This window comes from Gracilinanus agilis, chromosome 2 (genome assembly GCF_016433145.1).
Source record: "Gracilinanus agilis isolate LMUSP501 chromosome 2, AgileGrace, whole genome shotgun sequence".
Lineage (NCBI taxonomy): Eukaryota > Metazoa > Chordata > Mammalia > Didelphimorphia > Didelphidae > Gracilinanus > Gracilinanus agilis.
In genome coordinates this window covers 525969997-525997737 of record NC_058131.1, presented here as the reverse complement: position 1 = coordinate 525997737, position 27741 = coordinate 525969997, and the positions used below count along the sequence as shown (strand labels likewise).

The window sequence follows — 27741 nt, the reverse complement described above, 5'->3', positions numbered from 1 at the left end:
AACACTCACATCTGTAAAATAAAGAGACCAATAAAATCAGTTTCACAGCTAGATGAAAATGGCCCCGAGTGGTGGTCATGGTTTAAATTTCTGCTATTACTATCACTTATACAGAAAAGTACCAAGTCATATGTCACTGGACCTTAGAGGTTAAGTTGTCCTTGTCATGAAGTCTCAGATGCTTTACAAGACTTCTCTCATGATTCCTTACTTATATTGTGTTACAGCACACTTATGACTACTACTTTCAGTGGAAGGAGCTTCTCCACTGTTCTTTGGGTAATTTTCAATTTCAGTTCTTCAAAACTTTAACTTTATGTCTTTTGTAGTCATATATAACTTTACTTGCAGAACATAAAAATTAAAACAATGGGTTTGTGTTTTAGGGAAAGGTTTGGGGGTCATTAAAAAGATGGGTTTTTTGGCTCTTCTCTTTATAGCAGTGTGTGTGTGTGTGTGTGTATACACACATGCAACAATGACATTATCATACTTTATGTTCATGTTCCTTTCCTCTTGTATTTGGTAATTTTTTGGGTGTCAATTATGAGTAAATACAACAGGCTGGGGTTGTTTTAACTACATGTCAAATCAACCCTTCTAAATTCATGTCAATGTTGATCTTTTCTCTGACAAGTCAGTGTGTCTGCCTACACACAGACAAATGATTCAAGGATGATTCCAATATCAGAAATGAATAATTTTTTCTGCCTTTCAAATATGATAAATTTCATTTATTGGGATATTTTATTTTTTACCATGTCCTGTGCTTTCTGATTCTTTTTCAAAGAAAACTTTCAAGCTAAAGAAACATAAGGTTTCTGTGTGGTATATAAGACTTTGGTCTCTCTCATTCCTTATTTCTAAACTACATTTTCCGATACATTTTTTCTGCCATCTTCACTTATCCCCAGCTCTTTAGGCAAATCACCAAAAGTAAAATTATCTGCTCATCTAAATTAGAAGGTCTTAGTAAGTTTTGCATTGAATTTCTCTGTCATCTTCTGCAACTAGTACTGGTACATAAGCTGCAATTATTTTTATGACAGTTTTTACAAACATTTATCATAAGTAATACAATGTGAAATGAATAAATGTCTCATGGAATGATATTTCTTGTTATCTTTGGATACATGATAAAAACCTCCATTAACTCATTCATTTGTATAAAACTAAAGTCTATGAGCCATTCTTTCATTTAGTTGCAACTTCCTTTTGTCTTTTAGATTCCTTTACAGTGAGAATATCAAAATGAATAACATTTAGTATATGCCCTTACTGGTCACCAGACACAAATTTCACAGAATACCAATATCAAAGTCGGTATTTATAGACAGCCTAAAAACTTGGTGATTTTTAGCATCTTCTGTCACCATCACTATAGAAGAGGAAGGTGGAGGAGGCTGTACACATGATTTAGGGATATTTTATATATTTTTTTCATGAGTTGCTATTGCCAAAGAATTCATCATCAAGTAGCCATCCTTCTCATGATAAGCCTCTCCATGTTTGGTTAGGCTGCTCTTCTGAAAGCAGTCTGGTGCTAGGACTATTTGAAGGCTTTCCAGTATGGTAGAAACTATGAGAGCTTTTATTTCAATGGCATAGCCTTCAAGAACCTCTAGTCACTTTTACACACTGATGAAGCACTGGAGTAGGATAAAAAAGTAATGGTCTTTACTTACCAAAACATGAAACAGATCTACAGAAAGAAGGCATGGTGTATCATCAGATTTCAGGTTAGGAAGAATAACTAAAAAACAACAACATAAAACAAAACACACATTTTATTTAAGTCAGCAACTTGATGTTTTAATAATTCAAGGACCTATAATTTTATCAGTGTAAGGATAACTTTCACTGACATAGAATACAATCCCCCTTATAGAGGTGATCTCAATGAGTGTTCATGATTAAAAATATGCATCATTTGGTGGCCAAAATTCTAGTTAAAAGCCCCTTTGAACATAGCCATGTTGGTCCTCAGACAATAACTTGACAGTCCATTATATCTTTTACCTAAAATCTTTGCAGATTTCTAAAGTTACTGAACTACTGGCATATCCTTCAAGACCCAGGGAACAGCTGGGTAGCTCAGTGGATGGAGAGCCAGGTCTAGAGATGGGAGGTCCTGGGTTCAAATCTGGATTCAGACACTTCCAAGCTGTGTGACCCTGGGCAAGTCATGTAACCTCCATTGCCTAGCCCTTACCACTCTTCTGTCTATTGATTCTAAGGCAGAAAGTAAGGGTTTTTATTAAAAAAAAAAAAAAAAGACCCAGAGTCACTTCCACTTCATGAAAAAAACATCAAAGTAGAACTCTAATAAAGGAAAAATGCAATTTAATAAAGAAAGAGATAATATATGCTAATATTCAGATATATAAGTGTAGAATTCACATTTATCATTCAAACCTTTATGTGCTATGTCTAATCTTGGAAGCTACAACTAAAGAATCTCTGAATTTATATTGGGGTTGGAAGAAAGATACTGAGGTGATTTTAAGGCTGAAAGGTGAAGCCTAAGAATAAAGATGAAAGGAACTAAGATAATTGAATTGGAAGGGAATAGACTATTTGTTGAATGCATAGATGAATGAAAGGAAAAATAAAAATCAATTGATTTAAAACATTGTTTCCTAACCTCTATGACACACTTTTATCTTTACAAGAAGCCAAATAAGGTTTAAAGAAGTAACCTAAGTAGAAAAAAAAAACAAACAACATACTAGGTTCTGGTCTATGTGTTTGCTAGCAGAGATAAATAGTAGGTTAGCCTAGCCTCAACATAACTAATTTTGCTCTAAGGATTAGCAATAATGATGAAGAAGGGTAATGAAAGATGACAAAATGAAAGTCAAATAAGAATCCTTTCTCTTCTTTTAAACCTGAAAAACAAAAAAGAAAAACCAAAACAATATACTAAAAGAGAAAAGAAGAATTTGAAAACTATTCAATCACAAATTTTAATGTCCAAAGCACAGTTCTGATACAAAAACACAATACTCCAGAACAACTAACATAGTTTATGTATCAGAAGCCATAGAAAAGGGAAAAGGAATGATACTAGAAATCTTAAAAGAAAACCTAAAATGAATAAATAGCACACTTACAGAAATTAAGTTAAAACTGGCATAAAAAAACTTAAGATCAAATAAAAGAACTTAAAAAAAAGTTTAAAAGTCACAGGAAGAAACCAAACCAGAAAAGAAATGAAATAATGAACTTCTTTCCCTTCTTTGCAGAAGTAGGGGATTCTAAACTTAGAACACTGAATATATGCATTAGGACTTCACTGATGCAGTTTAGTTTTGTTAATGGCTCTTTTTTTCTGATATTTTTTTAAAGAATATGTTATTGGATAAAGAAGAGGAGAGTGATCTATTTATAAATAAAAATAAAAATGTTATTAAATGGATTAGAAGATAAATAAAAAATATTGCATGTATATATAATAGGTCCTGTATCCACATGTTCCAAGACCTACTGTGGATGGCTAAACTTGAAGATAGTACAGAACAGAGTTCTCACTTTATTGCTCCTGCCCCTCAGCTAGGTGCCTGCATGTCTGTTTTCCATTTGTCCCTGCTCAGGTATTCCATGTCTGTTCCCTGCCTTCACCTGTCCTTGAATGATTTGCCCACCTCCTCCCTTATCAAGCAGCAGCCTCCTTTCTGCCTCCCTTCTTCCCCTGGAATTCACAGTTGACCACAGGTAACTGAAATGTAGAAAAAAGAAACCTTGGATAAGGAAGCTCTTCTGAAGGTGGTGTCTTCAATGGAAAGAGGCAGATATATATTTAAGCATTATTTCTGGCACACAGTATCTTCCCTTTCCTCTTAACTATGTATTTTCAATTCTCTTAGTAAGAAATTTTCTTAAATTTTTAATTTTTGTTGATTTCTGTTTTTATGTGGCCTTCTTTTCAAAATAAATTCTTCCCTTATTTAGTGAACCACCGTTGCTAACAAGAAACAAAAGAGAAAGAGAAGGGAAAAATGCAGTTTGGCAGAACTCACCACAACATCAAGGGAACCCTACAGTACACGCACTGGGGCTTTTAACTATGGTTTTGTAATCTCTTGGAAAGAGAAGTCCATTTGAGTATTCATAGATCAATTATTTTTCTTTAGAATTTCTATTTATTTAACAAGAATAAGGAGAATGTCTGAGGAGATTCGCTTTATTATTGTGATAGTTTCTCTCATGGCTAAGCCTTCTCAGACTCTCTGGCCTTACAAGTTATTTATGTGTCTTTCTATTTACATTTCACTCTTGATATTAAATTGATATGGTTGAGTGGTTTATTACTACGCTGAAGAATACATTTTAGAGTAACTGTTACAACTGGTATATCTACTAGTAAGTAATATACTACACATATTCCAAATCACTTATTTTATTCATATATCAAGGCAATGATTTTTGAAGTCCATCTTTTAAAAGATATGTTTCCTCCTTTTTGTTGTTTCTATGTTGTTCTGGTCAGTGTCACCACATATAGTTGTGCTAACATAAAAATAATATTCTGTACTTCAAACACTGATCCTTCCAGATATTCATTCAATTTTATTGCTTGTTCTTCCTTCATTTGTCTTTTTGTCATCTTAGGGCTAGCTTGATTCATTACCAACAAATTCTTCAACTTCTTTTATGTTGAGTCCTAGCTAGTCTGAAACCTCTTATCTGATTTCTGTTACCATAAGTAGGTTTCTCTTCACAATAGTCCACTTCTGCTACATTTAGGCCAGTTAGCTTCAGTGTCAAATCAGGACACTTGGCTAAAAATGTTGGCACTCTACTAGTCTATGTGCTATCATTCAATCATTTTTCAAAATAACAACAGCCTATACTTTTATTTATTTCTACTCTCCATTTAATATTTGGAAATTAAGGTGATATTTGTAACAAGTTATTGATAAATGAGCAAATCATCCTTTAATTTGGTACATTTGAGGTTGTTTCAAGGTGGTGCTGAGAAGTTGGGCTTAATCACAGTCTTTGACTTAGCCATCATGCTACAAGTCCTGACTTTACTATATCAACTTCAGTCTCCCATGTTCAGAACTTCAGAGCTTTCTTTGGCTCTTTCCTTTCCCTTAACTTCTCATATCCAATCAATTCCGATGTTCTATAGATTTCACCACATCTCTCACATTTGTCCCTTCCTCTCTATTCCCACTTTCTTAGTACAGTTCTTCAATACAACCTGCCTAGAACACTGCATTTGGAGAGGCAAGACATTGCTGAAACTATGAATAAAGAAACTGAAGCCCAGAAAAAATGAGTGACTTGACTAAGGTCACACACGTAGCAAGCATCTGAGGTAGGATGTAATGACATAGCTTTTTAAAAATATGTTTAATCAGTGGAAATGCGCGTTGGATATATTTTTTTTTAATTAAACCCTTACCTTCCATCTTGGAGTCAATACTGTGTATTGGCTCCAAGGCAGAAGACTGGTAAGGGTAGGCAATGGGGGTTAAGTGACTTGCCCAGGGTCACACAGCTGGGAAGTGTCTGAGGCCAGATTTGAACCTAGGACCTCTGGTCTCTAGGCCTGGCTCTCAATCCACTGAGCTACCCAGCTGCCCCCAGGAATTCTCTATTGAGAATGATGTGTAATTGAATTCTTATGGAAGATGTCTAGTTCTTAATGAACTAGATAGTCATTATGGGGACTTGCTTCTTGCCAAGTTATACAGACAGTATTAAATATCTTCTTAAATTAGTGGAGTATATGATTTTCCAAAGAATCCATTTTCATATCATCTGAAGTGCATCAGAAAAAGTAAAGAGATAGTAGTAATTCAAAGACTCTACCTGACAGGAGACGGACTAGATGCTTCTGTATCAGGCTCTGAGGAGAGGTAATTCTCTGTGCCACAGCAAACTGTACTAATGCTTTCAGGCCACTGTGCTAAATTAGAAGAAAGAAGAAAAAAAGGGGGCAAAAAAGAAAGGCAGTAATTTGTACAAAGATATTCAAAGTAATGATGTTAAACTTCTGGGAAAATTGAAAACAATATAACAAAGGAATGGTTGAATTAATTCTGACAGAATAATATGTTGGAATTTTGTTGGAATACATATAACTAATAGTAATATGTGAAAATACCTGGATAAATGTGTATTCTCTAGTTAAAATTTTTCAAATGCTCCTAACTATATAAATTATATATGTGTGAAAAAAGAGATTGAAAAGGAATTTGTGGAAATGTAGTTAAAGTTTATTACTCAGTAACTTTTTATTGTAAAGTGGCTTAAGTTCCTAATATATATCTGTGATATATATGTAGTAATAAAGGAAAGATGATGGACATAATAGATGTCACGAGCACTTCAACCTCATGCAGGTAAAAAGACAATTAACAGTGCATATTTCCCTTCCCACTACCTGTCCCCATTACATTTCCCCTAAGTACCTTGGGCCACCCAGACCCCACTGGGGCAGCCTTGTAGGAAAAACACTTAAATGAACTAGGCATACCCCAAATATAAGCCTTCAAGTGAGAGAGAGGAGTACATCAATCCTTACCATCTATCTTTTGATGCTATGCTTCCAGATCTATGGGCACCATGGATACTGCCATCTGACCTGCTGATGCACCAAAAGGGGTCCTTAAGTTGGGCCTTTCCATTTGCCCAACCACTGTGCCCTTAGTACTTCAAGGGCTTTCAATCTACCCTGAACTCTTTTATATATGTTGTAACCCCCAATTAAGAGTATGAGCTCCTTAGGAGCAGGGAATGTCTCCTCTTTTTCTATATTTATATCCTTAACTCTTAACACAGTGCTTATAATAATAAGCCCTACATAGTGCTTATCAATAAATGCTTTTTTATTCATTTCCTTACTGGAACACTTATGTAATTCAGTATCAGCTATTCAAATTTTAAAGTTCTTTGACCCCCGCAAAGCACTTATTTTAACTTTGATAAAAATTCTTATGAACTCAGAACACAATTCTGAAGTATTAACTTGGTATATTTTGAATCTCAGAACTGTATGCTTTTGCTAATATGAACTGAGAAATTCTAAAGCAGATTATGACAGAGAAACAATTGTAATAGATTCTGAACTCATGAAGAGTTTGTTAGCTTTGGGCTTCCTCACCATATTCCACATAAATAACTCAAAGTGGCTCTTATACTGTACCAATATAAAATTCTTCTCTCTTCCAAATTTGGGTTGTACAAATCTATACTCATTCCATACTCATCCTCATAGGACCACAGTGTTCTCCACTGTCAAAGAGTTAGGCATTTGTTACAGGAATGAGTTCTACATATGTTTCATTCCAAATCATGCCAAAGGAAGAATTGCTAAAACACTGCTCCCTTACAAGGCAGAGGAAAGACTGTTAGGAAAGGCAAGAAACTCCAAGTTCAGCATCGTATTCATGAGCATAGCTGGCTGCCAAGAAGACAGGAGGGAAATGGTACTGGACACAAAGTTGGTTTGTGTAGAGGCAGAGGAATTCTATCTCCCCAGATAAATGACCCACTGTCTGCTTCACAGGAAGTTTTTGGAGTGAAACTGCTTCAAAGTCTTCCTCCTGTCACCCCACAAAGCCCTGGAGTATTGAAGCTGGGATTTTGATGGGAAGTATAAGCCAAGAAGTGAGAAGATAACAAAGGCCAGCTTACTGCAAACTGTTTACTTAGACTAAATTGAGCAAGTATCACTTGAAAATCATCTTACTCTGGAATCTGTTCCATGAGTAATCATTCTAACATGAAGTTAGTGGGGGCAGCTGGGTAGCTCAGTGGATTGAGAGCCACGCCTAGAGACCAGAGGTCCTAGGTTCAAATCTGGCCTCAGATACTTCCCAGCTGTGTGACCTTGGGCAAGTCACTTGACCCCCATTGCCTACCCTTACCACTCTTCCACCAAGGAACTAATACACAGAAGTTAAGGGTTTAAAAATATGTTAAAAAAAAAAAATAAAATGAAGTTAGTTTTGTAAATGTGCTAGGAAGTAGGTAGCTATTCTCCAACAAGATACCAACTAACATTTTTGAATTCTGATTTCTTGCATATGATAGGAAATCAATGAGTTAAATACAATCACTGGGTTCATACTGAACTCCTGAGAATATATAACATAAATAATACATTACTTGGGATAATAAAAATAATAAATAACAATAGGTACTTAGGATATACCTGTCTATTCTGAAGGGCTCCAAAAAGAGGCTTGCCTTCATCTTCCAGCAGGTTTTCTTAAAAACAAATAAAAAAAGCATTAAATTATGGAGCCTAAAAACCACAGCATATATAGTGTTACATTTTATTTTATTTATTATCCCCACTGTTTTAATCATACCAGTTTGCTCTCATTACAATAGTTTGAAATGTTTCCCTTCAAGATTTCTATTCTAAGCCAGATGCAAATTTCCTCAATTTTCTAAATAAATTAGTATTAGGTGATCAAAAAGAGTTAAATAATTTATGCGATTTAATTTCAAAGACTGCTTTATGATACAGATAAATGACTTGCCTTGGAAAAGAATAAGAATTCCAGCTTATTTTTGTTCTATCTCTCCCTCCCACACCCCTCCCTACACACACTTTAACTGCATCTTTTTCTTACAGGTGGTTTTATGTAGTATTCTGATCACCTTTCCTTGCCATCTTTCTGCTTCATGAAATGGAAAATATGACATATAAGATTTCAGTGGAATTTATCATTTTCAAAATGAGACTTAATAGCCTTAGATTTCCTCAATTCTTCTAGTGCACTTCATGCCAAGTACTCAAGTAATAATAATGAAAATAACAACAATAATATTGTATATAGTGCTTTATGGTTTGCCCAAATGCTTTACAAATATTACGTCAATTTGTACTCACAACAACTAGAAGGTAGATGCTCTTTTTACACTTGAGGAAACCAAGAAAGAATGAGGCTAAGTGATTTAACCAGAGTCACACAGCTAGTAAATGTCTGAGGCAGGATTCAAATTCAGATCCTCCTAACTCCAGGTCCAAATGCAACCCAACTTGCCACCTGGATACCTCTACTACTAGACTAATATAAGCTTTATTTCCCTTCCCCAGATCTGGATTGTAAAAACTACATTCAGCTTCCAATTGTCTTCTTAGCATCAATATTTTTCACACACTAAAATGCTTAATCACTGAATGTTGTATTATGTTGCTTGTAGAGAAGCTGTGATTTAAGATGAAACCTCAGAATCATATAAAACTTCAGTATGCTTTAGTATGTCAATCTAGGGATGAGCATTGATTAAGGACTTATACTTGGCCCTAGGTCAACTGCAGGAGATTCAAAAACAGAAATAAAAAGTGACCCAGAACGGAAGGAGCTAGGTTATAGTCTTAGTGTGGAGACAAATATACACACTTAAGTATACAAAATGAACATAGGGTAGTTTGGGGAGGGAGTGCACTAGCAGCAAGCGAAGACCAAAAGTAAGCAGAACAAGAACTAATTATACTTTAACATTAATATTACACAAAAGAAAAACTGTTAAGACTTAAGAACTCTAGCTGGGTGTATGGTTAACCATGATTCTTTTTTTTGGTAAGAAAAAAATGATTTTGTACACGGAGAATAACATTATAAACTCAAGACAATGCATAGACAAAAAGATTAACTCCTACATCTATCACCCTTCATCCGTCAAAACTAATATACCCTCCCCCTTGAAATGTAATTCAGGTTTTTCCAAGATGACCGCAGGACTGCATGTTAATCTTGGAATATCCTCAAAAGACTTTGTCAATAGTTAGACAACAAGATAAAACCGCCCAGAGTTCATTTCAAATGGCAGGGGAAAAGAGAATAGGAAGAACTTTGTGGAGGATGGACAAAAGTGAAGAGAGATGAAGCAGGGAGACCACTCAGAGGGCTATTGAACTAGCCCAGGGTGAGGCAACAGGGCCTGTACCAAGGTAGTGGCAATGTTAGAGGAGATAAGAGGTCACATATAAGAGATGTTGTAAAGGTAGAATCAAGAGGACTTTGCAATAGGTTGGATATGGAAGAATAAGAGAGTAAGGAGTAGAAGATGACTCTTAGGTTGAGAGCTTGGATGACTGAGGAGATGGTGGTATTCTTGATATTAAAGAGGAAATTAGGAAGAAAATAAGGTTTTGGTGGAAAGATAATGAGTTCTTTTGGACATGATGAATTTAAGATACCAATAGAATATATAATTCAAGATGTCCAAAAAGGCAGTTAGAAATGAGAGACTGGAGGCCTGAAGAGAGGCTAGGGCTGAATAAATAAAGTTGAGAATCATCTACTTAGAGATAACTGAAATGAGACTGAGGGAGATCATTAGATTAGGATCTCTTAAATAAGCAGTCTGATAAAGCTGTTTACCCCAAGAGTTAGCTAGAACCCCAAAAAGGATCAGAAAACTCTTTTGGTCTTCTTTCAAAAGCATGAAGAGAGGGCAAGGAGGATTTTGCAGTGTGCTTCAGATGATATTTTATTTGTGTTTCTATAGTACATTATGTAGTAACATCCATGAATGCAGAAAATATAAGTTGGTCTCCACCCTACAGGAAAAAAATCGAAGAGCTATAGAAACACATTTTTCCTTTCTATATTATCAGAAAGAATCAAGTGATGCCAAAAACAAGGAAAAATCTCCAAGTCTCAGTTCTTCATCTATAAATATAGATAATAATATTACAACACAGAGTTATTTGAAGATTAGATAATATGATATATGTAAAGTATATGAAACACAAAAATCTCAGACTTGGAAGGAGCCTCAAAAGGTCATTGAATCCCACCTATATTGAAGTAGGAACCCACTTTACAACATACCCTAGAAGTGGTTATTCAAACTCTAGTGGAGAATTATTTATTTTACAATCAATAAGTGTGACCTTTCATAATCTAGAACTAAAACTTATACCATTGGTATTTAAATAACATAATATAAATCCAAGTTTTTTCCTTTCAAATCCATTCATAAAAAATTCTTACTTAGATGATTACAAGTAATGTTGCATAGCTGAGTTTTAAGTTTGAATTCTGCCTCTACACTTAATAGCTGTGTTACAATAGACACTTCTCAAAGCCTATTTCTTTATATAAATTATGGGGATAATATTTGTGCTACCCCTACCCCATAGGGAGAAGGAAAGCACTGTGTTAAGCTTCAAGTGCTATGCAAATGTGATTCGTCCTTCTTTCTATATCCTAACTTAATCCTTAGACATATCTAAACAACTTTTTAAAAGACCCACACCAAAAAAAAAAAACAAAAAAACGGTAGATTTTGAAAAGAAGCTGTTCTAAATAATCCTCCATTTGATTCCCTTATTCATTTTACCAATAGACTGGATGGTGAAAGCACAGGTGCCCCAGGTCATTGCAGGAATCCGAGGATCAGTTTCATCAGGAGGCACCTTCAGTACAACTCTATAAATTGTTGTGGCAAAGAGAACCAACATCTCTTTTATGCTGCTAGAGAATTTGACTCTGAAAAGAAAAAAAGAAAAGCTCAGGTAGTTAATATAAGTATTACCTACTAAGGAATGGTCAAGAGGCTCTAAAACCTTTTTATGATATAGGTCAGTTCTTTGTGAAATTACATACATAGGCTATTTTAAAATCCCTTCAGTAAGCAAATATGGGAAAAGTAGAGATATTTGCTTATAAGGAAAAAAATATGAGTAATGATTCTAGCACCTGTCAACAGCAGGGTGAGCAGTTTATCCTATTCACCAGGAATTTAATCCTATGCATAGACTCAATGACAAACTGACTCTCAGATTAGAAAGAAAAGGAAAAAACAGATTTGACTTTACTTGATCAGATCTGGGTCTGGAGAGGGAACAAATAAGTATTAATGCTGGCATGTGTACATGGCAACATTTTATACTGATGGAAGTTAGAAGCTTCTAGTTCCCCAGACTTTACTAATAGTGAACATTTGATACAACAATGGGATAAAGAATATCAAAAAGGAACACACCTGGTAAAGCATATCCTAGAATCATGATGGTCAACCTATGGCACATGTGCAAAAAAGGGCACGCAGAGCCCTCTCTGTGGGCATGCAAACTGTTGCCTGCCAGTTTGTTACTAGAAAGGCAGAGGGACTTGGGGAGCTGCTCCCTTCCCCCTCTCCACGCTGAGAACATTTTTTTTTGCTTTACCACCTCCTTGCTCAGCAGCCCAATGGGAGTGGCAGAGCTGGGAGGGAGTAGAGAGCTCGAGCTATTCCCCTACTCCTCTCCACGAACATCCTCACTTCACCTGCCTCTCTGCCTAGTAACAAAGTGGGAGTGGCATGCGTGGCATGGGGGCTCTAGGGAGGGATGGGGCATGCCATATGGTCTCTAAAAGGTTTGCCATCACTGCCCTAGAAGCTAGCTAAATCCTCACAATTAACATCTGCAATACACAGGGCAGGTTTAATCCCATTTTAAAGACTGAAGTTCATAAAGATAAAGAAATACGGGGCAGCTGGGTAGCTCAGTGGAGTGAGAGTCAGGCCTAGAGACAGGAGGTCCTAGGTTCAAACCTGGCCTCAGACACTTCCCAGCTGTGTGACCCTGGGCAAGTCACTTGACCCCCATTGCCCACCCTTACCACTCTTCCACCTATGAGACAATACACCGAAGTACAAGGGTTAAAAAAAATATATATATAGAAATATATCTGAGGTCACAGTGAATCACTGGGGAAAACTGTAATTTGAACTCAAGAGTCTTTTATGCTTCCTAGTCTAGTTATTTTTCTGTCATCTTGTAGAGTACTACTTACTAACTCAAGTCCTAATGAGAGCATCAGGAAATACTTCATATAATCATAGATTTAAAGCGGAAAAGATCTTAGAAGACATCCCATTCAACCCCTCATTTAACAGATAAGGAGATGAAGTGATTTTCCTAGTTATAAAAGTAAATGGTACGGTAGGTTTGTACTCTAAAGAGATAATAATGAAAAATGCTTGTACAAAAATATTCATAGCTGTGTTATTTTTGGTGGCAAAAAATTGGAAACCTCGAATTGGGAAATGGTTGGACAAATTGTGGTAATGGAATACTATTATGCTGTAAAAAATGATGAACTGTAGGATTTCTATATGAACCGGAAGAACCTCTAGGAACTGATGCAGATTGAAATGAGCAGAACCAAGAGAACATTATACACAGAAAGTGAAACACCGTGGAACAATACAATTTAATGGATTTTGCTAATACAAGACAAATCCCAAGGGATTTATGAGAAAGAATGCTAATCACACTGAGAGAAAGAACTGTAGAAACACAGAAGAAAAACAAATGACTTATCATTTATTTATATGAATATGTTATTTGGGGTTTTGGTTTTAAAAGACTGCTTTATTGCAAAAAACGAGTAATATGGAAATAGGTATAAGTGATAACATTTGTATAATCCAAAGGAAGTGCTTATTGGATCTGGGAGAGGGTAGGGAAGAGGGGAGGGAAAGAAAACAAAATATGTAAACATGGAAAAATATTTTAAAAATAAAAAAGTTAAATGGCAAAACCAGAACATTTCAATTTCAAGCATAGATTTCAATGTGCCACACTGCTTCTCACTTGACTTATCCATGTAAATGGGAGGAGATGCAGCTAGGTGTACTGGATAAAGGCCTATACTAAGAAGTCACAAGAGGCCTAGGCTTGAATGTGACATTTATTTTGCATGACCATACCTAAGACATGTAAAATCCGACCTTCAGTTTCCTCATTTATAATATACAGATAATAATATAATAGCAGGGTACTGGGGATCAAAATAGATATATATCTTGTCCTTTGCTAATCTCAAAGTACTATATAAATATCAGCTGCTATTATTATTACATTCTATGGTGGAGATAGTTTAAAAAAACCAGGATAAAGAAATTTATAGAGCATTTCCTACAAGGAAAAAGATTAAATTTCAATTTTTGCTCATCCTAAAAAAGTCTGATATATTGAAACACTTACGAAGGCTGAATCCCAAAATTCAGAATAGAATGGAATTCCAAAGTAGTATCACCCATTCCTTGATTGACCAAGATTGAAACTTTTGATTTCTCTCCTTAAAAGAGGGAAATAGGAAAAAAAAGAAAAAGAAATAAATTAATTTCCTCAGACTGACAGTCAAGGTGATTTTGTAATTCATTTTATAATGACTCATTTTAATTATTTCCCACTTTTTCTCAAATGTCAACCTACTGTTTCTGAAAAGTTTTCAAGCTGCTTTTGAAAACAATAGGATGACAAAAGTATTGATAAAAAAAGAAAATCAGACAATAATTTGGTATTTCCAAAGTCACACAGTATATACCAAACAATAAAAAAAGAATTTAAGAGAGATCTGAGTTATTAAACTTTGAGCTAATTAGAATAAAGAAGGCCATTGCATTCCCTAGTTTTCTTGGTCTTTCTCTATCCTAAAGTCACTGACAGCTTGTTATTATCACAAGTGAATTTTCTTAACTGAAATATTAAATAAAGCTTTTTGTCTGAACCTGTAATTTCATCAACATACAGAATTCCTAACGAGGAAACTCTGCTCTCTACCAATGCATATTGGCAAATGCTCTACAATCTATAGTCTTAGTCCCATAGGCACTCACAGGGTTAAGTGGAAAGACATGGCCACATAGCTACAATGTCAGGGATGAGGCTTGAACCTGGGCTCAAGGACTTCAGAACTGAGGAAGCTCTTCATTATGCAAAACTGCCTCTCAAATGGAATCAAAGTACAGGGATAAAGAAAAATCATGATTAAAGAATAGATTCCTATTTCCATTACTGTGAAGCAGGGATAAGCTATACTCAAATTTTAAGAGTTAATTTTCTTGTACATCTCTAGATTCATGTTGGTAAAAAATAACATTCACTGTAAGTGGTAGTAAGGTTTCCAGAAAGACTAATACAGTTCCAGAAAGGTCTAAATACAAAAGTTAATGAAATTCACTTTAACTAAATAATTTAATTAACTTAATTAAGTCAAGAGGAATATTTGATAAAAGATCACCAACACATACCAGTTAGAGGAATGCCTAGAAAATAAAGGATAGGAGTCTAAGTCATCATTAAGCAGTCACATTTCAAGTGGGGTTCTCAATGTGCCACAGTCTTATTCTTCAGTGACCACCTTGAGTGCCTAGCACAATGTCTTGCATATAGTGAACACTCAAACATTAAATGAATGAATGGCAATATCCTCAAATGATATAGTTTGATTTAATATAATGATGTACTCTTTTTTGGAAATATCTCAATAGTTTTTGCTGTCATTGATATCAGTATGATGAAGATCCCAACACGGCTACATCTAACTTTGCTGTGTAATTGTCATCTTCATCCTCTCATAAATCTGTCACAGGAGGAACCATCCAGCATGGCAGATACCTTCCTCATAATATGCTGACAATGTAGAGATATCAACAGCAAAGAGTCACTTATCAACTCTTCCTCATTCTCATTATGTAAATGGTCCATCTTTGGAATAATACTCTTGTTTTTTTTAAACAGATCTTTGTTTCAAGAAGCTTGGGAGTCATTAAAAGAATTTCATAATTTCTGAAAGGCAATACAATACAGTCTGTTATGTCCAACTCATTGTCCAAACTTAACACAGTCAAAATGGAATTCAATCTCTTCTGTTTCAAACTGGATCCCTCTAGCAATTTGCTCATTCGTGTCATCAGCCATTCATCAGACTTTGGTGTCATTTTGGGCTCATTCCTCTATATCTCATCGGTCCTCCTTAGTTAATAATTTCTCTTTGATTTAATTTAGTTATACTTATTAAACAGTACATAATTATGGAATACATCCATTGTGCCCACTATTTTAACACTATCACCCTTGTCCTGGCCTGTATAACTTCATGCTTAGATTATAGTAGTAACTACATAGGTATTTTTGCTTATACTTTGTCACCAATCCATCCCTCAAACTATTAAATTAAATTTTCAAATACCATTACAATCCTTCCAGTTCACTTATAAAAATTTAATGCTCGGGGGCAGCTGGGTAGCTCAGAGAGCCAGGCCTAGAAATGGGAGGTCCTGGGTTCAAATCTGACCTCAGACACTTCCCAACTGTGTGACCCTGGGCAAATCACTTAACCCATTTTGTCTAGCCCTTTACCACTCTTCTGCCTTGGAGTCAATGGAAGGTAAGGGTTAAAAAAAAAATGTAATGCTCCCAAATGACTATAGAATCAGGTCAACTCTTTATTCTGGTATTCAAGGTACTGAAATACATTTTCCACTACTATCTATCCAAATCCTACTGATTTTTGAAAGTCTAAATGAAATCTAATTTTGTGAAGTCTTTCCTGCCTATACCAAAACTAATCTCTTTTCTCTGAAATTCTATAGTATTTATCTAATTTTATACAACATTAAATATAATGTTGGTATTTTAATTAGTGGCACATAAATCTAATATCTTCAAATTAGCGGCACATAATTAATTAGTGGCATATAAATCTAATATCTTCAAAAGAATTATGTCATGTAATTCTTTTCTACTTCCTTTTTTTTTTTTTAAACCCTTAACTTCTGTGTATTGGCTCATAGGTGGAAGAGTGGTAAGGGTGGACAATGGGGGTCAAGTGACTTGCCCAGGGTCACACAGCTGGGAAGTGTCTGAGGCCAGATTTGAACCTAGGACCTCCTGTCTCTAGGCTTGACTCTCAATCCACTGAGCTACCCAGCTTCCCCCTTCCTATTTCCTTAATAGCAGTATTGAGCACAATGGAGGCTTTTAATAAATACCTGCTGAATTCAATATGTAGATGAAAAATAAACATATCAGGTTTATATGTATAAACTTGTAAACTCTTCAGCTTTTAGAAAAAATCATATCTTTAACATTCTTTAAAGGTAATTTTTTTGGGAAAATCAATTGAATGAATTTTATTTAGGATTTGATTAAATCTAGGGACATTACCTATGAATAAAATTCAAAGCATCAGAAGCAGAGAAAACTAAAGGGATTAAAATCAAGGAGTCTTGAAAATAGTTAAGGGAATGACATGGTCCAGAAATATGGTTTAAAATACTGATCAGTTCCACTAACTCAATCTTCCTCTTTAGAGATTAGGAAAGTTTTTCTTTCTTTTGTAGAGTAAACTAAAATGTATCCTTTTTTAAAACCCTAGAATTGATGCCAAGTATCAATTCTAAAGTATAAGAGCAGTAACGGCTAGGCCAGTGATGGTGAACCTATGGCATGGGTGCCAAAGATGACACACAGAGCATTCTCTGTGGGAATGTGGCTGCCCTCCCTGTGCCCCCACCTTGAGTTGGTTACTAGCAAGGCAAAGGGACTCTGGCAGAGCTGCTCCCTTCCTCCTCTCCACTGTGCCTGATGATATTTTTTAACATCCCCTGTCCCTCTGCCCAGCAGTTCACAGGAGGAAAGGGGAGCAACTCACAGGTAGCAGAGCTGGAGGGGATTATAGCGCTCAGGTCACTCCCCTTCCCCTCTCTACACTTTCTGAGGACATTCCTCACTTCACCCACCCCTCTGCCCAGCAGGCCAGTGAGAGAGCTTTCTCCCTCCTCTGTGTGGGGTAAGGGTACCTGGCACTTTTGGTTGGGGGAAGAGGCCCAGCATAGGTCTGGGGGAGCCAGGGCAGGGCCTGACATTCTATCTCTAAAAGGTTCTCCATCACTGGGCTAGGCAATTGGGATTAAGTGACTTCCCCACAGTCATACAACTTGGAAGGGTCTGAGGCCAAATTTGTACTCAGGACTGCTCATCTCTTACTGCTGCCCTTTAAATGTATCTTTCAATTTTTATATAAAGCACTTTATATATTTGGAAGCTAAAGAACATTTATGGTAAAAATAAAAATGAAGTTTCTTGTTACAAAAAGGATTAAAGTTGATCTTCCATGTACTCAATTTAAGTTAAACCTGCTTTAATTCATACTGCCTTCCATTTTGCAGAATCTACCATATTTGCACTTGAAAATAATCTTTGAAAAAGTAATGAGGGAATTCCATCTATTTTTCCTGACAATAAATTTCATAATTAAATTTCTGACAATTAGGCTTTCATGTAGTTCATCTTAAAAGTAAAACATAAATCAAACCTTTAGCATTTTTCATACTGTATCCTGATATTCGAGCTATAACAGTTTCTATCCACCGTGCCAAGGACAAAAGTTGAGCAACAGCTTCTGCATTCTCACTGAGAAAATAAAATGAAAATAAATATAGAGTTATCAATTCATGATTATGTTCCAGACTTGGAGTCTTCCCTTAAAGATATATGAGACCAAGTTTCTCTAAGTAGCTATAACATCTAGGACCTATAAATGTAGCCTTCTTTTTGAACTATGAATACAGAACATAGAAAACAGTGTGAGATCCCAGGATATAAGATTTGAACACCATCACTCTACTAGTTAAAAAGAAGCTGATTCTTAATAATTGAAATGAGAATAAAAATAAATGAAGAATGACAGGCTAAGGTCTGATCTGAGAATTTCTCTTTTCTCAGAAGATTAAGTATATACTGATCAGTTCTAACCATCTTTTTTTCTTATATCTTATAGTTTTGGGAAGCTTCATGAAATCCTTATGTACTTTTAAGTATGAATAACAAAGTATAAATGGCATTCATGTATAGAAATGGCATTTAAGAAAAGACTAAAGTTGGAGCAACTACATTGCAATGCAGTTTCATGTCAAATCATGTGAACGTTGAAAAAATGGCTACTGTATGAATGTTCTTGGTCCCCCTGCGATGTTAAGAGACAACTGAGAATAATCACACTATGAATATCTGGTGACAGATCCACACAGAATAAGAACCTGGGACTATATTCTAGTCCTTTGGCTAGAAGATACTAATCATGTCTAAACTAAGAAGAAAATTCACCATTCATTCACAGAAAGATGAACTTATAAGTGGATAAGTGTATTTTTAAAAAATAGGTTCTGTGAATGATTCCAAGTTTGCAGGAACCTGGAGCCCACAAGGAAACTATAGTAATTGTACATGAAGTATTTCACAGAAATCCACAAAAAAAGTAGAATAAAGTCTGATTCTACTTTCATGGAATTCTATAACACTATATATAACTCCATACTACTATATGTTATATGCTCCAAGTTATATATTTATTTATTTGTGAGAAGTTTCCACTTGACTTTTCTGTTTTGGTACATGCTAAAAAAATAATTTCTTAAAGAAAAAACTTACCTTCTTTGGTGAAATTTATGGTAAATATTATTAACTTAGTTTTTAATAGTTATTAGAACAAATAATATGTCATATGGGATGGCATGTTCAAGTATTCAACTATGTATTTTAGTAGTTCTAAAAAATGTTAATAAATTTGCCATTAAAAGCCATTTGCAGTTTATTTCTATTATATTTACAATCTAAATTAAGAAAGTATATATAGAAGAACATTATTAAATGCATAAAGTAAAACACAGAATTATAAGTGAAACAAGTTTGATAACTGAAATTATTATAAAAAATTTGTAAAAGCAAGTTCATGGCATCAGTTTAAGAAGTCCTGCCTATGGACATCCTGGAAAGTACTTCAACAGTTTTCAAAAGGAACATTATATCTATTGTCTCATTTTATCCACGTCTCTAAGTTAAGGATTAAGCTCCTCCCTCACCACCCTCCCCCCCAAAGGGGTAGAAGATTCCAAATGAATAGAGAATGTAGTTGTAAATACATAAAACATATTTTAATGGTTTATAATAACAATGATGAGTTATGGCATATTTGAAAAAGATTAGTCAGTCTTTACTATTCCCTATATGACGTTAAGAGATAAATGAGAGTAATCACACTATGAATATCTGGCAACACATCCACACAAAATAAAAACTTGAGGCTTTATCCTAGTTCTTGAAGATACAGAAGAGCAACTTTTGAACTTTTAATTTTTTTTCCTTCAATTAACAAAAATTTATTTACTCTATTCTTACCTTCTCCCACCAGTCGGGATAAAAAGAAGAAATCAAAAACAAAACTTTTGTCACAAATATGTACAGTCAAGTAAAATAAATTTCTACATGGGTTATATGCAAAAAATATATCTCATTCTGCATCCTGAGTCCATCACCTCTCTGTCAGGAACATATATTAAGGGTTGCACTTATTTGCATGAGAGGCAGTGGACCCAGCAGTCAAGAAGACATGGGCTTTCAGCCTACCTCTTGTTCCTGTGTGACATCTGGGTATGACTCCCAGGTTTGGTTTCATCTTCAGTAAAATGGAGTGAATAATATCTGTGGTACTTAAGGATTGTTGTAGAGACATGTATATAAATGTATTTTGCAATGTACATAAAGCGTTTTGCCAAAGTTAGAGTGCTATTTACATTTTTCTTACTACTATTATTAGACATGAATGGGCTGCAATGTACTAGTTATTACTTGCATTAGTTACTAACTAGTAGTATTATTAATTACTCACACTGATTAGATAATGGATCTAATAATAAAGTATTGGAATGAACCCTGAGACTAAGTACACAAACAAAATATACCTGTTTATCTTTTGTATTTGTAAAGGAACAATGGGGATCACAGTATTGCACAGTGATTTGCAAAGAGGACAAAGATACTCTCCATTCTCCAAATCAAAAAACTCAACGTGAAGGCGCTGACGAGAATTAATCTGTATAGCTTCAAAGTACCTACAAAAATCCCAAAAGAAATGGATTAGTTTAAAATTGTGCAAATACCTAGAGTTTGGAATCATAAAACAAGCTAGGAGTGTACTAAGGATAATACATTTTCTCAAGGTGCTTCCGCATGTCTAATTGTCACAGTTATTCACCTAACAATGGTTGGGCTTTTTTCCCCCAAGACAATCTACTACTAACTGTTGGAGTGCTTTTAAAAGTTGAATTTCTCATAATATATCTTAAAAATGCAAATACAAAGGACTGGCCCATTGTAACAGAAGTAAATTGGCTTTCTTGCCTAGGGGAAATAGGTAGGAAAAAAAATGTAAAGGCCTGGAAGCTTTAGTGTGATGTTCTCCTAACACTAGATATATAATACAATGACTATTCCATTTAGTTTCTGGTCATCAGAATAAATTGGTCTGTTAGAAAAGGCCAGAACTACAAATTTTGATCAGGTTAAAACAGCTTCACCTGAGACAAATTTGGGACATGCAATTTCTTAGGATTACTCCTTTCCTAGAAGAGATGAAACCTGAATCATCCTGTCCTATTTTTCTATCTCTGGAATACTCTCCTCAGAGGTAGTTCTATAAAATGTGTGTCTTTTCATAGAAATTTATATGTTTTCTTTCAATTTCAGCCCAGGAAATATTAAAAATTATAGTAAGTGATCTTCCAGATGTTATTTCCATGGCTGACAGTTACATAATAAAAATAGTAACAGTGAATAAAGCAGTTTAGAAATGAAAACAGACAGTACTTAAGTACTAAAGTTTTTTGAGAGTATGATAGATAAATTGAATATAAATTTATTATACAACCCTGATAATTTTGTAATTAGTGTGAGCTACACACACATATACATTTTGGTGTCCCAAACTGATTTTATCAATGTATAGGAAAGTCTTCTCCAAAGCAGCAGACTGCTAACTTCTTTGTAATTTATAGTCTTGAAGAGTGGCCTGGGGACCTGAGAGGTTAAGTGACTTGCTCATAGTCACAGAGCTAGTAGGTGCCAAAGGCAGAACTAGACCTTTCTGACTCCAGGACTGGCCCTAAATCCACTAAATTAGCAGGCCCTATTAGGGAGGGAGGAAGGGAGGGAGAGAGAGAGATAGAGAGAATGTAAGTATATATATAGAGAGTAAATCTGGGGGGTAGGTCCTATGTGTGCATGCACTCCTATAAAAAAATCTTTTTTAGTCTATACTTGTAATTTCATGATATGGAAAACTCTCTCCACTTATGCAGATCAGCAACCTTTCTGCGTAAGTATTCATTTTTGAGCCTTGTTAGAAGCCCTTACCTTGGGTCTTCTTGACTACAAGACCAATTATATATAATTATTTATTATATATATATATATATAATCATATAACCTAATTCTCATGCCAAAGGCTTGCTTATTTTTGTTCCTTGAATCCTTAATACCTAATCCTTTATCACTTCCATGTGTACTGCTCCTCATCAGACATGGACAAAGTTGTTTCCTAACTAAAAAGAGAGAAAAGGGTGAAGGAACACAGAGACAGAAAGAGCATGAGAGTAACAAGAGAGATTTATAAAGGGCAAAGGAACGGCTGGAAGAGAAGAGAAATAAAGAAGTATGCCTGGGGAAGAAGAGGTATAAGAAAATGCGATATTTGGGGAAACAAATATTGAGTTTAATTCAATGTTTCTTCTAAGAGATTATTAAATGAAAATAGAAAGGTCTTACTTCTGCCAGCAGACTGCATGCATGACATGACCACAGCTGCCAGTGTGAGTTCCACATGTCAAGTTAGGATCCATGAAAAGTGGATCTGGAATTTCTAGTAAAGGAAAACATAAATTAGGGCAATGAAGTAATTTATTCTATCATGAAAAACTAACATTATCTACTAAAAAGGTCTCATTATGAACATTTATATAACATCTACTATGTGCCAAGCACTTTTTAAAAATCCATTTCTTCCATCTTGGTTGATTCCAAAGAAGAACATTAGGGGCTAGACAATGGGGATTAAGAGACTTGCCAAGGTTAACATAGCTGGAAAGTATATAAGGCCATATTTGAACCCAAGATCTCCTGTCTCTAGCCTTGGCTCTCAATCCACCGAGACACCTAGCTGGCCCAAATAAGTACTTTTTATAAAAAATATTTCATTTTATCCTCACAACAATCCTGGAAGGTGGGTGCTATTATTATCCTCATTTTAAAGTTGAGAAAATTGAAGCAGACAAGGGTTAGTGACTTGCCCAAAGTCAAATAGCTACCAAGTATCTGTGGCTGGATTTGAACTCATATCTTTTTGACTCCAGGCTTATTACCTACCTGTCATTATAAGAAGTTTTATGGTTTAATAGGTAAGAAGGTAGCCTTAAATCAGTCAGTTTTTAGTAAGTGCCTACAATGTATTAGTCTGGGTTCAAGACCTGCCTCAAATATAAACTGGCTGTGACTGGATATATCACCTAACCTTTTCAATGTTCTGGGTAGTTCTCCAAGACTATAGATTGCAGAGAAGGGACCAGTTTGCATTAATAGAAGTCACTTGGGAGTTCCTTATACCAATAAAATCACAGCTCCAGTACCTATTCCAATTCTATTGTTAACAACTTTAGCAATTCCCTAGCAGTAGTAAAATAATGACTTTCTTTCCTTCCTAGATGTTTTCATAACATAGCAAAGGGATAAAATATACATATAGCCTGCAAAATATAATTCTATAAAATATAAACATCAACTTGTAAAATATAATTCTATGAGTCAATTATTCCATTTATAACTCTGATTTTTCATCTTATTTTGATATAGATAGGAATACTAAGAAAATATATGGCTTTCTGAAGAGCTATTTTGGCAATTCAATTAGATTCGCTCAGCCATCTTTATAACACTAATATCTGATATCCTAAAAACAAAAGAAAGCTACTTTAAAGTAGTTAAATGTCTTAAAAGCAATGGAAATAATACCTGTAGTATGACCTGGGGAATTCATATTATGTATACATCATAGCTCTCAGTGCTTAGCATATAGTATTGCTTTGTATGCTCTCAACTCTCAGAAGACCACTGGACATAGAAATAGGGGTGTTAAAGTAAACATTTAATTTCAAGCCTAAATTTTTGCAACTTGGTAGGGGTAAAAAAAAAATATTTTGATTTAATTTAAATAGTAAAACTGGTCTATGAAAGGCTTATGTTTAAGATGAAGTCACCTATTGAAGTAGTATACCAAAAGGCTGTTTGTGTTGCTTACATCAGGAAGACAATGGAAATATTAATGATGAATGAATTCTCTAAAGGAACTTAAACCAAATCAGAATTAACCAGGATATTTTAAATTTTTGAAGAAAATAGAGATACTTAATATCTGTCACACAGTGTATGATCTACTAGCCTGTAGTAGTTCAGTTTCAACATTAGACCATATTCTATTCCTTTCAATTCTTTCAAAGACGTTCTCAAATGTTTGACATGTGTTGTTTTTTTTTTTTAGTTTGCACTTTTGGCTACACAATTAGTTTTTGAATTTTCTAATCTGCAAGATTTATATCTTTGCAAAGCTAAGTTTTACATAATTTGCTCTGAGAGAAGTACTAGGCAAAAACTAGGAACAGGAAAATAAAGAGAGGCAGTGCCTAATCTAATTCTAAGGTTTGAGAAGTTGTGCAGTTCCCAATAGGTACACAAATTCCACTAATAAGTTGTTGTGTTTATTTAAGAATGCAATAAAAATGCATGATAAAACCATGGCAGCATTTTCCCTTCAATTCATATGTATTATTTTTCCAAATGGTTAAGTTATTGGGACATAAGTACTTATTCAGTTGTCTGAACCTAACCACTTAATAAGCAGAATTGTTAGCTATCTTTTGGCCTGGGGGTGTTATGAAAACATTACTAAGAAACTAAAAATGCCCTGAACTGAGAAAGTATGGGAAATTACCTAAACCTAAAGTTTAGATGCTAAAATATGAAGAGGAAATGACCAAATGATTGCATGAACACATGCTCTTTCCCCCTTATTTGCTTGTTTTCTTTGTAGGGAAGGAGAGAGGCTAAAAGCTGTTGAGTTCCAGAAAAACTAATTCCTAATAATACTAAATCTGTAATATTGTGCTAAATTTTTGACATTAAATTAAGTTCTTCCAGAGTTGAGTGATAAAGACAACAAAAGAATTAACTGAAGGAACTGGTCATGTTTAATTTGGATCAGAGAGGACTCAGAGGCACATGACTGCTGTATCTAAGTATGAGAAGGGTTATCTATCATACAGTAGAGTTTTTAGACTTGTTTCCCAAAGGGCCCAAGGTAAACAAATTTCAGCTCAGTATGAGAAGTAACTTCCCAACAATACCAAAATATATTAAAATTGTGAAAATTTTCACCCTTTTGAAGGAACTTCAAAACAGAATTGCCTTAAATAAATTTCAAGAGTATTTTTAGAGTAAAAGCAGTCTACATGACATAAACCTTATGAATGCATAAATCATGACTGATTGTAGTTAAATGATATTATGGCCATAGGTATGCTACCAAATGATATTGAAAGCAAAGTCTCAATTTCCAATTTCTCTCCAAAATGTATGTTCTAAAACATGCACACACGAATGTGTTTGAATATATGTATGTATATGTATGTATGTATGTATGTATGTATGTATGTATGTCCATATAGATACATATATAAAAGCAATTATAGCCAAGAAGGATTTAAAATATACATACCCCCTGAAAGTTCCAGAGGTTTTTCCCTCTGCTGAGTTAAAGCACTGGATTTCTGAACACAGGCTGATAAAACCATGGCAGCATTTTCTAATCTCACTTCCTGCTCCTCTTGACATAGAATACAAGTCAGCATTTCTTTTTCACCAAGAGAAGGACCACGTTTAGGTCCCAATGCAATTCTAGAGGAGTCAATGGCCATAGGTATGCTACCAAAAAAAAAAGGGAAGAGAAATTTTAAAATGCTTACTTTAATTTCAGTCAATAATACAAGAATCAAAGTGTCCCAAACAAAATGATTTATGTATGAATCTTTGCTCTATATATACTATATGTATAACCCTGAGCAAGGACTCTTGGCCAATTTGAGATTGTAATCTGAATAAGGAGTTTGAATCAGATGATCTTTAAGATCCCCTTTCAGTACTAAATCCTAAAATCTCATGAACCTACTGGCCCATTTTAAATTATATTCTTAGAACATTACTTAGCTCTCTTCTCATTCATATATCATACCTAACCAGTTACCAATATTTCCTTCATAGTTCATTTAAGATCTACTTCTTTTTTATTTTACTTTCATAGCCATTGAGACAGTCAATGCTGTTACAATATGACATGTTCCCCAAAGCACCAAAATACCAGGCTGTGTAAAATGATACAATTAAAACCATAAAACCTATAGAGGATATTGTTTATATGGACCTAGCAGGAAGGGCTGGAGGATTCCAAGATGGAATGAAGGAGCAGGAAGTGGGCTTGTGCTCTGAGAGAGACTCCATTAGTGGTTGGACATAACTGCTGCTAACTGTGAGAGATCTCAGAGTTAGGGAAAAACTGCATCCTGATTCCCTGGGATCCTGAGTGGCGAAGGCTTTCAGCAAGTGGACAAGACTTGCAGAGCTGCACCAAGTGGGAAGTGGTTTGGGATCTGGTGGACAGAATTTCAAACTCACTCTCCCTACCTGGGTACCTTGGATCACCTGGTGGAGTTGGCTCTTGGCATCCTGTGACCATCCTTGGATTACCGTGAGACCCTCAGGCCCTTTAGCTGAGCTGACCAAACCTGGCTGGAACCAGGTTTGAAGAAGCTTTCCTGTGACTTCAGTACTGCTCCTTTGGGCCCTGCCTGGCTTAGGTCAATAGGATGGAGTAGCTAAGTCCTTCCCTGCCCCCTGTGGTTTGCCCTTAGGGTTTTGAGTATAGAATCCCTTATTCTCATCCTTCATTATTATTTCCCCAATTAAACTGTATGAACTTTACCTTTGCCTGCAGACTCTATAGGCCTGGCCTGGGTGAGCTGGGTGACCATTGGGCCAACTGCCATTCCTGTGTTAGAACAGTGAACCCTGGTCTCCCTATCCTGGTTGGTCCTGTCTCTCCTTCAACCCAGTATGTACCCACAAAACTTTTAATAATAATAATTAACATCCGTGGTGCCTCACCCTTTTACAAGGATAAGTGATTAAGAGTACCAACATTTAAAAACTTATCAGCATCATATTAAAAAAAAAAGATGGGAACCTAATAAAAATAGTAGCAGAATGTTAAATTACACATGTTAAATTGTTAAGACACCAATACTACTATAATTAGTGACAAAGTCCACAGCCTCTGAGTGTTTGGTGATAGTCTGTTTGTACACTGGTTGCCACAGAGCCAGCCTGGCAAAATTAGGTAGAAGGTGAGGAATTGAGGTGGGGAGAGGGGAACAGCTCTCCTCTGTCCACAGCTCCTACTGTACCAGAAGATAAACAATAAATATGGCACTTTACCCTGAAAAAGCCCTGAAATTTGCCTGCGCAAATGGATATCTCAGGGTGTGAGTTCCTGTGAAATGATATGGTTTTTTGAATTCTTGCTCTTTCATGGTAAGAAATAAGCCAATTTGAAATTTGAAAATTAAGTTATGCTAAAAATGTTCCTTGATATATCTACTGTGTTGGAAAAAAAATTGTATTTTCAAAAAAACATTTTTGCAGAATTGACTGTATATAGTTGAGGCCCTGACAATCTTACAGCTTAATCTCTCTACTGAGTTCAGTCTCACATCATCACCAAGAGCCTCCTGGACATCCTGAACTGTATACATGAAGCACATACAAGATGGAATTCATTATACTTCCCTGCAAACTCTCCTCCTGTTACTGTCAAGTGTATAATCATCTCAGTCATTAGAGTCACAATCTCACTGTCACCTTAAGCACTTCACTCATTCACACCACATGGTATTTATCAGCTTGTGTTTAGAAATATCCAACCTATTGTTAAATCTTGTGTTTCTTCCTTCACAACATCTCTTTATATCTCTGACAAGATCTATATTCTTTCTTTCTTTCTTTCTTTCTTTCTTTCTTTCTTTCTTTCTTTCTTTCTTTCTTTCTTTCTT

The 27741-nt window shown here is 35.2% G+C and overlaps 1 protein-coding gene across 1 annotated transcript in view; it reads right to left on the bottom strand.

The window, feature by feature from the left end:
* The window catches only part of UBR1 (ubiquitin protein ligase E3 component n-recognin 1), a 147486-nt gene that overhangs the window by 23959 nt on the left and 95786 nt on the right, over positions 1-27741 (bottom strand). Inside the window, exons 30-38 of the mRNA XM_044660018.1 lie at positions 25356-25561; positions 22358-22451; positions 20497-20646; positions 18072-18169; positions 13955-14048; positions 11320-11468; positions 8171-8226; positions 5824-5920; positions 1686-1753 (exon numbers count right to left, since the gene is read on the bottom strand). Coding sequence (XP_044515953.1) covers positions 1686-1753; positions 5824-5920; positions 8171-8226; positions 11320-11468; positions 13955-14048; positions 18072-18169; positions 20497-20646; positions 22358-22451; positions 25356-25561 — 1012 coding nt within the window. The remainder of the gene's footprint in view (positions 1-1685; positions 1754-5823; positions 5921-8170; positions 8227-11319; positions 11469-13954; positions 14049-18071; positions 18170-20496; positions 20647-22357; positions 22452-25355; positions 25562-27741) is intronic.